The following is a 14,460-nucleotide window of genomic DNA, read 5'->3' as shown; positions in this document are numbered from 1 at the left end:
GTATTGCATAGGTGTGCACACACATGTGCATGCACACAGCTGAGCACGCACACCGCACACGCATATTGCACGTGCACACGCACAGTTGTGCATGCATAGCTGCATTGCACAGGTGGGCACACGCGTGCACGCACACAGCTGGGCACGCACACCGCACATGCATCGCACGGCCGCCCCGGCCGAGACCGTCTCCGTTTGCCACCAGATGGCACTGGAAGAACGAGCCCGAAAACCTCGGTGGGCACCCACGCTCGGCCCCCCTGCCCGCGCTGGGGTGAGCACCCCGGCTGCCGTGGGCTCTGGCACGGCCCTGGGGTGACCCGCAGGGGTGCCCGGTCCCTGCACCCAGCGCGGGTGCACAACTGGGAGATGCTGGGGACGCCCAGGACCCACGGTGATGGGGCAGCCCTGGAGATTCCCCCCCCCCCCCCCCCCGTACCCTAGGTGGAGATACGCCACGGGGCTGGACACACGGCCGTGCCCAGACGCCACGGGGATGGGCTCGAGCCCGGACGCCGCGGCGGCGCTGGGAAAAACGCCGGCGGCTCCCGCTGCCCCTTTTCTCCACCTCGCCGGCGGTCGCTTCGCAACCGGGGAACAAAGACCCCTTTCACGGGGACACCCCCCCCCCCCGCCCCGGGCCGCCGGCAGGGACCCAGGCGTCCGGGGCTAAAGTGCGCCGGGGACGAGATAAAGCCCAGTGGAAAATTCCTGCCGCGATCACGCGGGCAGGCAAGGAGTTTTATGGTCCCTCGGCGGTGGCGGCGGCGGGGGGGGGGGGGGTTGGAGGGGAACCTTTGCTCGCCCGCCGGACGGGAGGGCGACGCGGGCGCTCCGAACCCCAAGCGACGGCGCCGTGCCCGACAGGGACCGAGCGGGCATCGCTCGCACCCGGCTTGAGCATCCCAGGGATGCACGAGGCCAGCGCGGCGGCGGCGGGGGGCCCCCGCGGCGGCTCCTCCCCTGCCGCCGGTGCCAGCCGCCTCCGAGAGCCCCCGTGGCCTCTGGCCCGGACCCACCCCCGGCGGGGTGACTCAGCTCGTTCCCGGCAAAGCCGTTCCTTATATAATGCCGCCGTTCGCCCGGCTTTAAGGCGAAACGTCCCGCGCAACGTTGGGGACCGGGGTGGGGGGGGGGGGAAAGGAAAAGCCACGCCGGTCAAACCCTTTTTCCACCCGCCCGAAGCTCGGCCTGGGGTTTTTGGGTTTTTTTTTTTTTCCCTCCCACACCTCCCCGCTTCGCTTTCGGGCGTCGCGAAGGGACGAGGTGCGCGCAGCCATGTGGACGACGACGGCGGCGGCGGCGGCGCCGGCCGGTAAGCGGCAGCCGGGTACCGCGCGGCCCCTTCCCGTTAGCGCCGTTCTCACGCTTCCCGCCGCCGCTTGCCGGGAAAAGCCGGGAGGGGTGGGGAAAAGGCGAAGCGACGCGCAGCTCGGGGCGACGGCGTTTCGGCTCTCCGGGGGCGTTTTTGGGAAGGGGGCTGGTTTCGCTCCAGTCTAGTCCAGTCGGGCGGTAACCGTGGCAGGTACGGCCCGGTGGGGAAGGTAACTTTGCCGCGAGGCTGCCGCTCGGGAGGGCAGGAGGCGGCGATGGCAGCGGCGCGGGAAAGCGGCCAGCTCCGCTGTCGGTTTGTCCTTTCGAGAAAAAAAAGCAAGCCAAAAAAAAAAAAAAAAGCCAACAAAACGCTGGCAGGCAAAGCCTCCGGGGCCTCCGAAAACCCCCGCTTGCCCTCATTACTCGGCCAGCCGACGAAAAGTCCCTTTTCGGGACAACTCTGACAGAGCGGCGCGCGGGGCTACGCCGGAGGAGCCCCAAATCCCCCGCTTTGTTCCTCCCTCCAAAGAAAGGAAAAGCCACGCAACGAGCGGCCGGGGCGTCTTGGTGAACCGAAGCCCGACGTTCCCACGCGGGACACGTCGCCGGCAGCCCCAAAAAAAGAGGGGGAAAAAAACGGGGGGGGGGGAAGAAGGGGGCCCCACGGGGCGCCGCAGCATCGCCGCGCCGAGGCATTGTGATGCCGGCGGCCGGGCGAGCCGCCGGGCAGAGCCTCGTCCCGCGGAGGCGGTCGGTACCGGGCCCCGCCGGGGCGAGCGTTCACCGGGACGGGTTGGGGGGGGGGGGGCGGCGGCGTGGGCGAAAGCACCCGGCTCCGGTTCGCGGCCGGCTGCCCGAAAGCAGCTGGCTGGGGGAGCGGCGGGGCCCTCGGTCCAGCTGCCTTCGTTTCACGCGGCAGCCGGGCGGCTTTCTGGCCGCTGCCGTCACCCCCTTAGAATAGGGCACCGGGTGGCTTTTTTTTTTTTCCCCCCATCGCCTGATTTATTGCGCGGCTTTCGAAGGCGCTCGGCGGCGGACGGCAGCCGCGAGCACTCGCAACTCATCCGAGGTCGCCCCACGCGGCCGGGCATTTTGGCCTGGTCGGTGCAGAGCGGAGGGAGCCGGGCGGGGGGACGCTCGCGGGAATTCTCCCCCCCCTCCTCCCCGCTCGGCAAAACCCATCGGCGCGCCGAGCTGCCTCCGTTTCGCGGCCGTAACCCTCACCTCGGGCGCGGCGAAAGCCGGAGCGAACCCTCACGCCGGCGAGAGGCGAAACACCCGGCCGCGGGGAGAAAACGGTCCCCGCGCTGCCGAAGGACCCCAAAGTCGCGGGATTAGCGCCGAGCCAAGCGAAGGCGCCCGCCAAGGCCGGGAAGGACGCGACCGGCTGCAACCCCGCGCGGCAGGACGCAGGCGGCAGCTCGGGGCCAAGCCCGACTTCGGCGCGGACCAACCAGCGCCAGCACCGACTCGGCTCGGCGCTAAGCGGCGCCGGGACGGCGGCCGTTTTCTTTAGTTTAGGTTTTCCGGCTCCTCTCCGTCCTCCCCCACCACCCGCCCCAAGCGGCTGCCCAGCTTGGCCGAGCCCCGGCGTGATAACCAGGGCGGCCGGCGAGCTCGCGCGGCCCGGGGCGGCCAAAGGTCAGCTTTTTGCGCCGAGATTTCCGCCTGGCGGGCGCCGTCGCCCGCAGCGCCAGGGGCCTCGAACCTGCAGGAACGAGAGGGGGCGCGCGCCCCCCCCCCCCCCAGCCCACCGAACCGCCTCCCCGCCGCGCTCGCCCTTCTCGCTGCGCCAGCGGCAAGGGGGCCGGGCGGGGGGGGCCCCTTCGCGGCGTGCGGCTTTCACGGCGACGGTTTGTGGCTTTTTGTTTTGCTCTGACCTGCTGTTTTCTTTCAGATGAAGAATCTCATGAACTTGCCTGGCTTTGGGAACACGGCAAAGGCAGGGTGCAAAACACACTAGTAGGACATGACCCTTAACCCTTTCTCTAAAGAGTAGCCCTATAGGTATATAAGATAAATAGAGCTTAACGCTGGGGTTGGCTTTTATTCTAAGCTTGGGCTTGGCTTGGTTTTCTTTTTCCTTTTTTGCCTTTTCTTTTTTCCTCCTCCCCACCCTCCCCTCCCGCCCTGCTGCGTTTCGGCTTGAGGAGGTTTTCCCGGGTTGCGGGAGCGACGGAGCAGGAGGCTCGCGGCACGTTTTGCCTTTGGTCAAGGCCCGCGCGGGGGCCGGGGGCCGCCGGCGGAGGAGCAGCGAGGGGGCGCGTGGGGCTGCGTCCCGCCAGCCAGCGGGAGCCCCAGCGCCTGCGTCCTCCCCGCGGCTTGCGAAAGCCGGCACGCGTTTTAAGACGGCCAGCGTTTGGGAGTGGCGCAGGGGCCGGTGCTTGGAGAGGCGGCGCGGCAGGACTTCGCCCTTTGACGGCGCCTCTCCCGGCCTCGCAGGTATCTTCCAGCACACGAAGAAGCTGTTCCTGAGCGAGCAAGCGGGCCGGGCCCAGGCTCTGGAGTTTGCCCGTAAAAATGCCGCCAACGCGCTCTCCATGGCTAACCTGATCATGGGGCTCTCCTCCATCCTCTGTAGCTTAAACGGGTAAGCGCGGGGCTGGTGACCCGCCGGGCGCTCGGAGCAGTTCAGTTCCGATTCAACCACCTGCCGGTTTCTGCGAACTGAGGACAAAAAGGAGACAATTAATGCCGAGACACAAAATAATCCGGATTATTACGCCGGACCCCTGCGAAGCCCTGCAGGGAGCCTAACGCGCTCGCCTCTCACCCCCAGGCAATACTACTACTCGTGCTGGCTGCTCCTGGTGGGCTTCCTGCTGGATCTAGCCGACGGCGCCGTCGCCCGGCAGCTCGACGCTTGCTCGGCCCTGGGTGAGTGCGTCCCGCCGCCCTTCCCCGCGCCCGGCGGTCCCCCGGGTGCCCGCCGGGCGGTCTGCCCGTCCGCCCGCCCGCCGGCAGCAGCCCGCCTCGCTCCCCACAGGCGCCAAGCTGGACGACTTTGCCGACTTCACGTCCTTCGGGCTGGCCACAGCTCTGCTGCTCCGAACCCAGGGGGTCCTCGACGGGCTGCTGGCCGTCGCCTACGTGCTGGCCGTTTTCGCTCGCCTCTGCTTCTTCTCCAGCGGTACGGGCCGGGGTCGGCGGCGCGCGGGGCGGCCACACGCCTCCAGAGCCAGACGTGCGCTTTGGGGGCAGCAGGGCTTTGCTTCTTCCCCCCTGCCCTTTTATTCACCCCAGCCCTAAAGCTGCATCAGCAGCGGCCTTTAGCAACGCCGCCTGCATCCCCAAGGACTCGGCTCTCTCCAAGGAGGTTAAAACCACCTGGAAGGGGTTTTGGGGTTAATCCTCCCTCCGCTTAGGGCCCGGCAAAGCGTTTTTACCTTTCCCGTTGGCCCGCTGTGACGCCGCACCGTCCTTGCCGTGGCAGGGATCCCCTTCACGTACCGCGGGCTGCCCTGCCCCTACGCCTCGTCGCTGCTGGCCGGGACCTTCCTGCTGACCGGCGGCCACCTCATGCTGCTGCGCGTCACCGCCACCGTCATGATCCTCTTCATGGTCGACCAGGGCTTCTACCCGCACGACAAAATCCTCGAGTCCCAGCTCTGGAAGAAGGTGGTCTACGCCGGAGGTAAGCGCGGCGGGAAGCTGGCTGCTGGCGGCTGCTGGCAAACCCGCTGGGCCGGAGCTGAGGGGTTTTCGCCTGCGCAGGGGTCGCCGCGGTCCTGTTCTCACCCTCGTCGGTCCTTTCCCTCTACTATCTCGCCTGGTCAACTTCGTACATCTTCTTCCCCTTCGCCGTGTGGAGCTGCAAAGTCTAAGCACGGAGCGTCAGAGGCCGCCTGCCTGCCCCGGCAAAGGTTTTTCCCACATTCAACTCCACCGGGTGCCTTATCCTTAGTAAAGCTTTCGCCTTCCTCGCTCTCGAGTGCCGGCACTGGGATGTCTCGTCACCCCAAACGATGCTCCGACCGGTAGGAAACGCCTGTGCGCACGCAACCCCCCGCCTGCTTCCAAAAAGGGGGAAACGCTCGCTCCAAGCTTCCTCGGGTGCTGCGAACCTTTGCGTTGCCCACCCCCACGGCCTCCTCCTTACCTCGGGACGGGAATTTCGGTTGTCGCTCGGCGGGGCTCGAGGGCGCCGCGGTGGCACCGCTGCCTCCGTCTCCCCGGCGGGCATCCCCAGCGGCACTAAAAGGCCCTCGGAGAGCAGAGCCGGCCCCGGCCCTCACCTCGCTCTCGCGGCCACCCGACACGATCCTCCCGAGACCAGCGGGGCCGCGGCCGGGTGCGACGCTGATCTCTGGTTACGACGCTGATCTCTGGTTACGAATTACAGCTCAAGCGTCGCCCTGCAGAGAGAAACACCAACGTTCATCGCGCGAGCGGGTTTTACAGCCCAGGCGGAGCGTATTTAGAAAGCAAAATAACTCCAGTTTCTGCAGTAAGAAACCCCACGTCCCGAGCGACACTGCTCCGGCCGCTCCAGTAGGGCATCAGGGGCCCTCCGGGCTCATCTCCGAAGCGTGTCCTGCCCCATCCCGTCCCTCCGGAAGGGCTAATGACCCCCCCCCCGCAGCCAGAAGTACAAAGGAAGTGAAGGGACGCAGCTCCGCGAACCCCGTCCCACCTTCCCTCTAGAGCGTTCCCACTTTCCATAGTCACTTACCACAAGGGCGCAATGGTTTGCGGTACTGAAATCCTCGACTGTAACGTGGAAGCGCTCCCAGGACAAGGCGGCGGGGACGGACCGTCCCCACATGCCAGTTCTGGGAGAAACCCGCCGATCAAATTTCTAGAGGGTGAAACAAAGGCAGTGCCAGTTATTTTGAAACCTGACCCTGAGGCATCAGGAGCATTTTGGTGTTTATTTTTTACCCATCACTGTAGAGAAACGCATTCTTGAATGCTTTTTTTTTTTCTTCCTTTCTCTTCCTGCATTTGCTTGATGAGGTGGGACGGGGTGGAGGGCAAAGGAACAGAAAACGGGACTTGAAAAAACCATCGGTTCAAACTTTCTAGAGATAAATAAATACAGAGCAAAACTTTCAGCGCTGCCATGTGCGAGTCTGCGTGCGCCTGGAGAGAGGGGCCGGAGCGCATGTGGGTGGAGGAAGGAAGCAAAGGTCAAATCTTCGACCGTGCCGAGCGGCAGAGGAAGCCAGAGCAAATCTCCGGCGAAAGTCCCCGGAGAGGCACCCCGGCTAGCAGCTGCGATCCGGACGCAGCCAGGAGGCACCGCCAACCCTCCGGAGAGCGGCCACCTCCTAGCGCCAACCGAGGTCAGCCCTTCTCCCACTGCGGCGCCAGCGGGACAGCGGAGAGAAAAGGCCCGGAGCAATCCCCATGCTGGAGGGCCAAACGAATTAGATGGATAAATACGCCTGCTGGCTTGGAGCCGCGCTCCGAGGAGAACCCAGCGGGACCGGGCCGATGTAAACACGTTGTTATTTAATTTGGCGGAAAAACTGCCCGGTGCAGGACCCCGGAGCCCGAGGGCCCCGTCTCGTTCAGCTCCCCCGCACTCGGCATGAGGAGGGCTGGAGCTGGCGGCCACTGGGCGCCACAGCTGCTCCGGCGCACGCCGCTCCTCCTGGGTGGAGGAGCCCTTCTGCAGCTCCCCACGTGGAGCAAGGGGGAAACCTGCCTTTCGCCCCACCTCGTGCCTTTGCCAAGGCTCCACTTCTCAGGCAGGACGGCACAAAAGAAAGCAAGCGCTCAGCTCTTGGAGCGTTAACAGAGCGTGACCACGCTCGTCTGCTCCTGGGTTTCTTCACACCGCACAGCATAAATCCTCCATCCCAATGCTCCTCAGACTGCGCAGAGCTCCCCCTCGCTGCACGGTAAAATTGAGCCAGATCCCGTGGCTAAATTTCACCCCCTCCACCTCGCTCCCACCTTGCCTAGGGACTATTTGCAGGTGCCGGGAGCGAGCGCCATTCTCACCGGTTTTCCGCCTTCCCACTGCTTTCCCCATCGTCTCTGCTCTGCTGTGCCATCCCCAAACATGCCAGTGAGCGACGCCGCTCTTCTACTACGCTCCACGTCCGAGCGGCGGGGCAACACCGGCACCGCTCCAGTTGCCCCCCCAGCAGCGCCAAAAAGGCGACAGCGCAAACTTCGCGCACAGAGCCGCGGTTTACAGTGCTGGGTCAACGCCATCAAAAGGCGAGGAGAAGGGTGGAAGAACCACAGCTTTTATTTTAAAAAAACATGTTATTTTCCAAAGTAATAAATAGAGAAGGCGTTAGAAAAGGGGACAGGCGCCAGAGGAGGGAGCGCTGGAGACAGGGCTGAGGGAACGCCGGCAGGCAGCACGGAGGCAGCCGCAGGGGAGGAGGCGCGACCCTACCGCCACTCGCGGCGAGCACGCCGTGGGGCCACGTCCCGCGTCGCCGCCCGGCGCCGGCGCCGCGGCGTTCAGGACGTGGGACCGGTGCTGGCGGCTGGTGCGCGTGCAGCTGGCTCCTCACTCCCCGGAAGCCTGCATCTGCTTGCAGAAGGAGTCGAATTGCTGCTGCTCCAGCTCTGTCATCACTCTGTTGAGAGCGTAGATCTGTGCGGAGAAAAAGGCATGGGGCAAAGGTGCCCTCCGCGCCAGTGTCTCCATCCGCCTCCTTTGCTGCCCTCTCGCGTCCTGCTAAGCCCCAGCGGCCGGAGGGCACCCAAAGGGGGCCCCCCCAGGGGCCTCGTGGCCGGAGGCGCTGCCGAGGGGGCGCAGACAGACCGCTCACCTCCGCCCTCTGCCGCTGCTTCAGCTCCTGCTGGGCCGACTTCTGCTTGGCCTTCTCCAGCCGGGCCGCCGGCTCCTTGGCCTTGGGCTTCTCCTTCCGCCCGCCGCTCGGCTCCATGGCTGCAGGCGGGCGACGTGCCTGGCGCACGTCGGGTGGGCTCAGGGGGCTGCACGCCGGCCCCATGGCACCACCCCGGCCTCCCCACGGCTCCGCAGATGCTCAGGCCCCATGGTCTCCCCCTCACCCCCAAGAGAAGACGGCAGGATCCCACTGCCTCCTCTGAGCCCCGCAGCCCCCAGAGCATCCCCAGAAAACTGGGTCCCCTAGCACCCCCCCAGCCCCACAACCCCCTACAGGTGTCCTTCACACACAGGGATCTCATAACCCTCCCCGCCCCATAACGCTCCCCTCCACAAACATGTAGGTCCCACAGCCCCAGACACCCCCCCAACACGCACATGGGTCCCACAGTCCCCACGCAGCCCCAGAAACTCCCCTCCATACACACACATGGGTCCCACAGCCCCCACACAGCCCCAGAACAGCTCCCCCCACAAACACACAGGTCCCACAGCCCCCACACAGCCCCAAAAACTCCCCTCCACACACATGGGTCCCACAGCCCCCACACAGCCCCAAAAACTCCCCTCCACACACACATATGGGTCCCACAGCCCCAGAACACCCCCCCACACACACACACACACAGGTCCCACAGCCCCAGAACAGCCCCCCCACACACACATGGGTCCCACAGCCGAAGAACAGCCCCTCCCCCCCCCCAACGGGTCCCACAGCCCTCCTACAGCCCCCCCCCACACATATGGGTCCCACAGCCCCCACACAGCCCCAGAAACCCCCCCACACACACATATGGGTCCCACAGCCCCCACACAGCCCCAGAAACCCCCCACACACATATGGGTCCCACAGCCCCCACACAGCCCCAGAAACCCCCCCACACAGCCCCAGAACTCCCCCCCACACACACATATGGGTCCCACAGCCCCCACACAGCCCCAGAAACCCCCCCCCCACACACATGGGTCCCACAGTCCCCACACAGCCCCAGAAACCCCCCCACACACATATGGGTCCCACAGCCCCCACACAGCCCCAGAACACCCCCCCCACATGCACCTGGGACTTACAGTCCCCACAGAAGCTCAGAGCTCCACAGGCCCCATAGACAAGGGGTCCTACACCCCCCCAGCCTCAGACTCCCCTTTCTCATCCTCTTCACACCCCCCTAGTGCCCCTCGCAGCCCGACAGCCGCCCACAACACCCCACAAGTTCCCCCGCCCCCTTCAGTCCGGTACCGGCGGCGCCGCTGCCCGGCCCAAGATGGCGGCGGAGGCCCAGCCCCCATCGGCCGCTCGGCGTTCGACCGCTCGCGCCTGATTGCGCCTGCGCGGAAATGGGGCCGCCGGGGCGGGGCCCGCCGACCGCGCAGGCGCGGCTCGGCGGGGCGGGGGCGGTCGCCACCACGCATGCGCCGCCAACGAGCACCGCCCCTGACGCACAAGCGAGGCCGAGAGGGGGGCTCAGGCGCCAGGGAGCAGCGCGGCAGCGCCGCCTGGCGGGTGGGCGGGAAACCGCCGCGCCCCCCCAGTACATCCCAGTGTCCCCCCAGTGCATCCCAGTGCACCCTAGTGTCCCCCAGAGCCTCCCGTTGCATCCCAGAGCCTCTTAGTGCTCCCCAGTACACCCCAGTGCCCCCATAGCCTCCTAGTGCTCCCAGTGCCCCCCAGTATATCCCAGTGCCCCCAGAGCCTATTAGTACTCCCAGGGCCCCAGAGTGCATCCCAGTGCCCCCAGAGCCTTCCAGTGCCACCCAGTGCCTCCTCCGTTTCCCCAAGGCCTCTCAGTGCCTCCTCTGTGTCCAGGAGCACCTCCAACGCCTCCCAGTGCTGCCGAGAGCCCCCACGCAGCCCCTACCTGGGCTTTTAGACCTCCTACGCCTCACCCCTTCTAGGGCAGCCCCGAATGTCGTCCACTCCCACCCCCCAACCTGGGGGGGAAGCCCCCGAACCGCAGAGGAAACGGCGCCACCGACCCACACCTCCCCTCGGCCAAAACTCACTTTTTTTTTATTGCAGCGGCCGGAGGGCGCGCGTGCCGGCCCGGGGAGGGGGGGCAAGAGCCGGCGGCCGCTTGGAAGCACAGGACGGCGGAGCCGGGAAGGGGGACAGCTGGGCCGCATCCAGCCCCCCCCCCCCGGGGCGGGCACGGAAACAGCATTTTAGGGGGGCGGGCGGCTGGGGGCAGGATCGGGCCCAGAGCAGTGCAAATCTCTACTGCTCACTTGCTCCCCGCCCGCAGCGGCATCGTCCTGGCACCGGCGGCGCTCCAGGCCTCTCCGCGGGGCCAGGCGAGCTGCGTCCTGTCCCGGCGCATCAGTCCGGCTGCCCGGGCCGTGGCGTTAGATGCGGACGGTGTTTATCCGCAGAGGCTGGACGTTTTTCCCGTTGGCGTGGCTCTGCCCGGGGCTGAAGTAGGAGCAGAGCTTGCCGGGGAATTTCTCCCGGAAGGTGTAGAGCCAGGACATGTCGTCGGCGTTGTAGAAGATCAAAAGACCCTTGTCATAGTCCAGGAAGACTCCTACTTTCTCCAGCTTGCTCTTGACGTTGAGCCGCGTCCAGGGCTCCGTGCAGGCGCTGTACTGGTTCCCGTCGTGCATGACGATGCAGTAAAAGCCCCGGCTGGGCTGGATCTGGATGCTGCCCTTGCGGGTGACGGCCTCGTGCGCCAACCCGATCATCCACTGGGTTTTCTCCGAGACGATCACCTCCCAGTAGTGCACGCCGCCGCCGAAGGCCTCCGCGCCCAGCACCGAGACCTCCACGTCGAAGCGCTTGGGCGAGTCCTGCAGTGGCTGCGGGTGCAGGTTGCCGTACGCCACGATGGTGCAGTCGTCGGAGAGGATGAGGCGCTGGTGAGCCGTGCCGGGGTCCAGCGTCAGGGCGGCCGGCACTGGGAGAGCGAGTGGGACGGCGCATCAGCCTGGATTCCCCCCACCCCCCACCAGCCTGTTTCAGGGGCTGTGTCTCTACGCTTGGCCCCGTTTCGGATTTTTCCTGGCCCCGCCACCGGGAAAAGCGCCCATAACCCACTGCCAGACCTTGGGGCCGTCCTTACCGGGATGGATGTCCTGGAAGAGCGACTTCCATATCGTGTATTGCAGCGGGCCCATGTACTTGGAGGTAGGAAAGTCCTCGTAGGTGAGGTTCGTCTCGTGGATCTTGCCCTTGAGCCTGGGGGAAGAGGCGGCGCCGTCAGCCGGGGCGGGCGCCGGAGGTCTCCCCCCACCCCGGCGCTCACCCACCTTTCCGAGAGCGAAGCGACGCCGGCCAGGAAGACGTGCTTGTCGGCCTCGGCCAGGCGCTCCTGCAGGATCTGGCTGCCCTCCTGCACCTTGCGCAGCTGCTGGCTGTAGCGCTGGATCTTCTGCTCGATGTCGGTGAGGGTACGCGCCGTGTCCGCCTCCAGCTCCTCCAGCATCGCCTTCTGCCGCTCCCGCAGCAGCCGGTGCAGCCGCTCGAAGGCCTCCCCGATGGTCACCCGCAGGCTCTTGGCGGAGGACTGCAGGCGCGGGTGGGCTGTCATGCCCCCGCCGGCACTTTTGGGAGTTGGGGGAGTGGGGGACAGCTTGGGGGGCGAGGGACAGCTTGGGGGCGAGACCGCTCTGCCCTGCCTGACTCTCTTCCTCTCCCCACCCCCACCAAGTTTGGAGCTTAATTTCAGTAGAAAAACCCTCCCCGGTGAGCGCGGCCTATTATTAACCCATGGCAAAAGCATCCGGAGCCGGCAGGATTTCCCACAGTCAGGTTTAGATGGCTCCAGCTAGACCGTAGCTCCAAGTGGGACGCAGGTCAAGCTCGGGACAGGGATTTGGAGCCGGCTCTGCGGTAACCCGTGCCCTGCTAGTCCCAGGGCCGCGCTGGGGCATCCCCCAGCTTGTCCCCGCGCCAGTTTAGGAGAAACCCTCAAAAACCCAACTCCCAGGGAAGCAGGAGATGCTCGAAATCTGCTTTTTAACACCACGGTTGGAAAGGCAGCGTCGGGAATCGCTGCGGATGGGTTTGCCCCGCAAATGGCAGGAATTAAGCGGCAGCTTGGGCAGGAAGGGAAACGGGTTGGGAGCAGGGGGAAACACACGGCTGCCAAGGACAGGTCACACACAGGCCCGGCAGGGCAGGAGTGAGACATCACCTTTCTTTTATATATATATATATGTATATAGATTTTATTCTTTATTAATCCTGACTGGGTCCTTTTAATAAAGCAGCTCCCGTCATCTGTGACCGGATATTTGAGGGCCTGACACCCTCGAGCACAGCCCGGCCTGGCACTAAGCCCAAGCCAACCCCCCTCCCAATTTCATTTCCTCCGCGGCCAAAGCTTCAGAGGAGCCGAGTGCGGCGCTGGCACAGGGAGGACTCGTGCCAAACCGTCCCGCCGGCGAATTAACGGGCGTCACCCGGGGTGGACATTTGGCAGAGCAACCGCCACGGAGATGAGTGCCTTCATGACCCTGAACCAGCGTTTCCAGCGCGCCCGCTGGACTTGTTCCCTTTCTCCCCGGATTCTCCGAGCCCTGGAGGTCTGCAGGGACTTTTAAATACAGCGTCCGGGCCAGAGGCACGTCACCTCCTTATAGGAAACCCATCCGCTGCCCCCGTCGCCGGCAGAGGGAGAGAGAAAACGCAGCTGCCGCTTAAAAAGATGGGAGCCTGGCTGCAAATAAATGGCCCCTTCCCAATAACTCCTAGGCAAGCAGGAAGAGTAAGGAGCTAAATAAAAGCAGCTCATAAAGAAATAAATCACAGGGAGTGATGGATGGGGTGCTGCAGCTGGGAGAGCACATGGAGAGAGCAGGAATCAGCCTGATATATGGCTTCATCAACCTGCCAGAAGGGCTTGGAGCCACGGGGAAGAAAAGAGGGTAGATGAGTGAAACCGCATGGCTTTGGGCCTGGGGGGTGACCGTGGAGGGGGAGCCCCCGACGGCTCCGGTGGGCCGGAGCTCCCAAAATCGGGCTGGCGAGGCGGCAGGGAGGGAGGCCGGGGCCGTTTCCAGCCCAGAGTCAACACTGACGGCGCCGGGAGAGCCTGTCCGGCTGCATTCCCGCTCCTCTGCCCAGTGAAGGGGGATGGTCGGAAGGACACAGCTCGCGCTTACCTTGGTCTCGGCTAGCTGCCGTTTGAGGAGGTGCAGGGCCTCGGTGTGGCCTCGCTCGCTCTCCTGCAGGCCCTGCAGCTGCTCCTTCAGCTCGCGCTGCAATGCAAGGTGGGCGGTCAGACCCCGGCACGCAGCGGGAGGCACGAGACCGGGGCTGAGCCAGGGGGACAAGGCTGGAAAAGTGCCAGGGAGGGACGCGGGGAAGCCGTGGCGGGGCACCAGGCGTCACAGCAAGCACAAGGAACAGAAAAACCCCAAGACAGGAGGAGCCACGGCAAATCTCAGCCTGGGGAGGTATAAGAGACCCCGAAACGCTTCTCGTTACGTGGCAAAGATAAGGGAAGCGGCGAGGGCAGGGCACTCTGCTCGGCGAGGTTGTGGCCACCCGCATCCCATCCCACGGCCGAATCGGCATCCCGGGACGTCCCTCTCGTTTCTGTGACCCAAACCACGGATATTTCGTAGCCCCGGAAGCGAAGGCATTTGAAAATCCACCTGCTCGTGGCAGTTGCGCGAGCCTTTGCTCTCTTCTGCCTGCCCTGGACGTGACCAAGGCCCTCCAGGGTCCCAGGGGACCGGTGGCCCTGCATCCCAGCCCCATGAATCTTTAATAAGGTATTAACCGGTGCTATCGGCTGGAAAGGGATGAGTCAGTGCTCGTGAAGGTCAGTGGCTGGCTACTGCCCAGCTGCACACACACAGGAAACCAGATCTCCTTAAACCCCTCCTAGGTTTAGGAGGGGAAAGGATCACGGTCCCCTTCGCGCAGGCAGCTCGGCAGCGGGTCCCAGCACCCAGCGTGGGCTGGCTCGCTCTGCCACCGCCGCAGCAGAGCGCCGGGAGGAGAAAGATCTCCACTGGGACACGGGGTGGTCCGTCGGCCGGAGCGGGAAGCAGCAGCGCGCTCGTGGCGCCTGCCAAATCCCCGCTCGCTCGCCCGCTCCTCCGCGCTGGCAGGGTTACGCGAGCTGAGCATCGATTTGAATCTCGGCCGCCCGCCAGGAGAGCCGAGACGCGGGGCTGCGTTACTTGGATTATGGGATACGCCGAGCAAAGGTGGGAGCCAGAAGAAAGCCGCGGGGCAGGAGGGCTGGGAAGTCACGGCTTCGGGGACAGCGGTGGGAAGAGGATGCAGCGCTGGGTCCTCGATGGCACGGCCAGTCCGGGGCGGCCTGGGCTGAGCCAGGAGACCGGAGGGAGGCAGAGCCAGAGCTGGGTCTCCGTTG

At 65.3% G+C, this 14,460-nt stretch overlaps 3 protein-coding genes and 1 long non-coding RNA gene across 11 annotated transcripts in view; 1 reads left to right on the top strand and 3 right to left on the bottom strand.

The window, feature by feature from the left end:
* Positions 1-2,965, bottom strand: part of HSPG2 (heparan sulfate proteoglycan 2) — a 43,200-nt gene extending 40,235 nt beyond the window's left edge. Inside the window, exon 1 of the mRNA XM_068916267.1 lies at positions 2,539-2,965. The gene's annotated coding sequence lies outside the window, so the exon portion shown is untranslated. The remainder of the gene's footprint in view (positions 1-2,538) is intronic.
* TMEM269 (transmembrane protein 269) lies at positions 778-6,368 on the top strand. Of its 2 annotated transcripts, XM_068916269.1 has the most exons (7): positions 1,099-1,315; positions 3,212-3,256; positions 3,757-3,904; positions 4,094-4,191; positions 4,301-4,444; positions 4,748-4,948; positions 5,029-6,368. In XM_068916269.1, exons 1-7 carry the CDS (start codon positions 1,279-1,281, stop codon positions 5,136-5,138), a joined length of 783 nt encoding a protein of 260 aa, XP_068772370.1. In that variant the 5' UTR covers positions 1,099-1,278; the 3' UTR covers positions 5,139-6,368. The 2 variants fall into 2 exon arrangements, with proteins under 2 accessions (XP_068772371.1, XP_068772370.1); XM_068916270.1 differs by lacking the exon at positions 3,212-3,256 and having other exon boundaries at positions 778-1,315.
* LOC138061851 (uncharacterized) lies at positions 3,345-7,789 on the bottom strand. The gene is made up of 3 exons (XR_011135841.1): positions 7,264-7,789; positions 4,701-6,335; positions 3,345-3,981 (listed from the first exon to the last, which is right to left on the bottom strand). It is a non-coding gene; the product is annotated as an uncharacterized lncRNA (long non-coding RNA).
* A 2,327-nt stretch (positions 7,790-10,116) lies between these two features.
* TRIM62 (tripartite motif containing 62) overlaps positions 10,117-14,460 on the bottom strand; it is a 17,194-nt gene continuing 12,850 nt past the window's right edge. For 6 of the 7 annotated variants that reach the window (XM_068916240.1, XM_068916239.1, XM_068916241.1 and 3 more), the window contains 4 exons: positions 13,235-13,330; positions 11,378-11,634; positions 11,191-11,306; positions 10,117-11,025 (listed from right to left, as the gene is read on the bottom strand). In XM_068916240.1, coding sequence (XP_068772341.1) covers positions 10,475-11,025; positions 11,191-11,306; positions 11,378-11,634; positions 13,235-13,330 — 1,020 coding nt within the window. In that variant the 3' untranslated portion in view covers positions 10,117-10,474. Of the gene's footprint in view, positions 11,026-11,190; positions 11,307-11,377; positions 11,672-13,234; positions 13,331-14,460 lie in introns of all 7 variants that reach the window. The other variant, XM_068916245.1, reaches the window with a different exon arrangement.

This window comes from Struthio camelus, chromosome 21 (genome assembly GCF_040807025.1).
Source record: "Struthio camelus isolate bStrCam1 chromosome 21, bStrCam1.hap1, whole genome shotgun sequence".
Classification (NCBI taxonomy): Eukaryota; Metazoa; Chordata; class Aves; order Struthioniformes; family Struthionidae; genus Struthio; species Struthio camelus.
The sequence above is the reverse complement of the archived record's forward strand: the minus strand, read 5'-3'. Positions and strand labels throughout refer to the sequence as shown.

Excerpts from the sequence above, each read along its gene's own strand:
- TMEM269 (XM_068916269.1), top strand. The coding sequence starts at position 1,279 with ATGTGGACGACGACGGCGGCGGCGGCGGCGCCGGCCG. Across the intron at positions 1,316-3,211 it reads GGCGGCGGCGGCGCCGGCCG|ATGAAGAATCTCATGAACTT; the intron begins GTAAGCGGCAGC and ends GTTTTCTTTCAG. Across the intron at positions 3,905-4,093 it reads ATCCTCTGTAGCTTAAACGG|GCAATACTACTACTCGTGCT; the intron begins GTAAGCGCGGGG and ends TCTCACCCCCAG.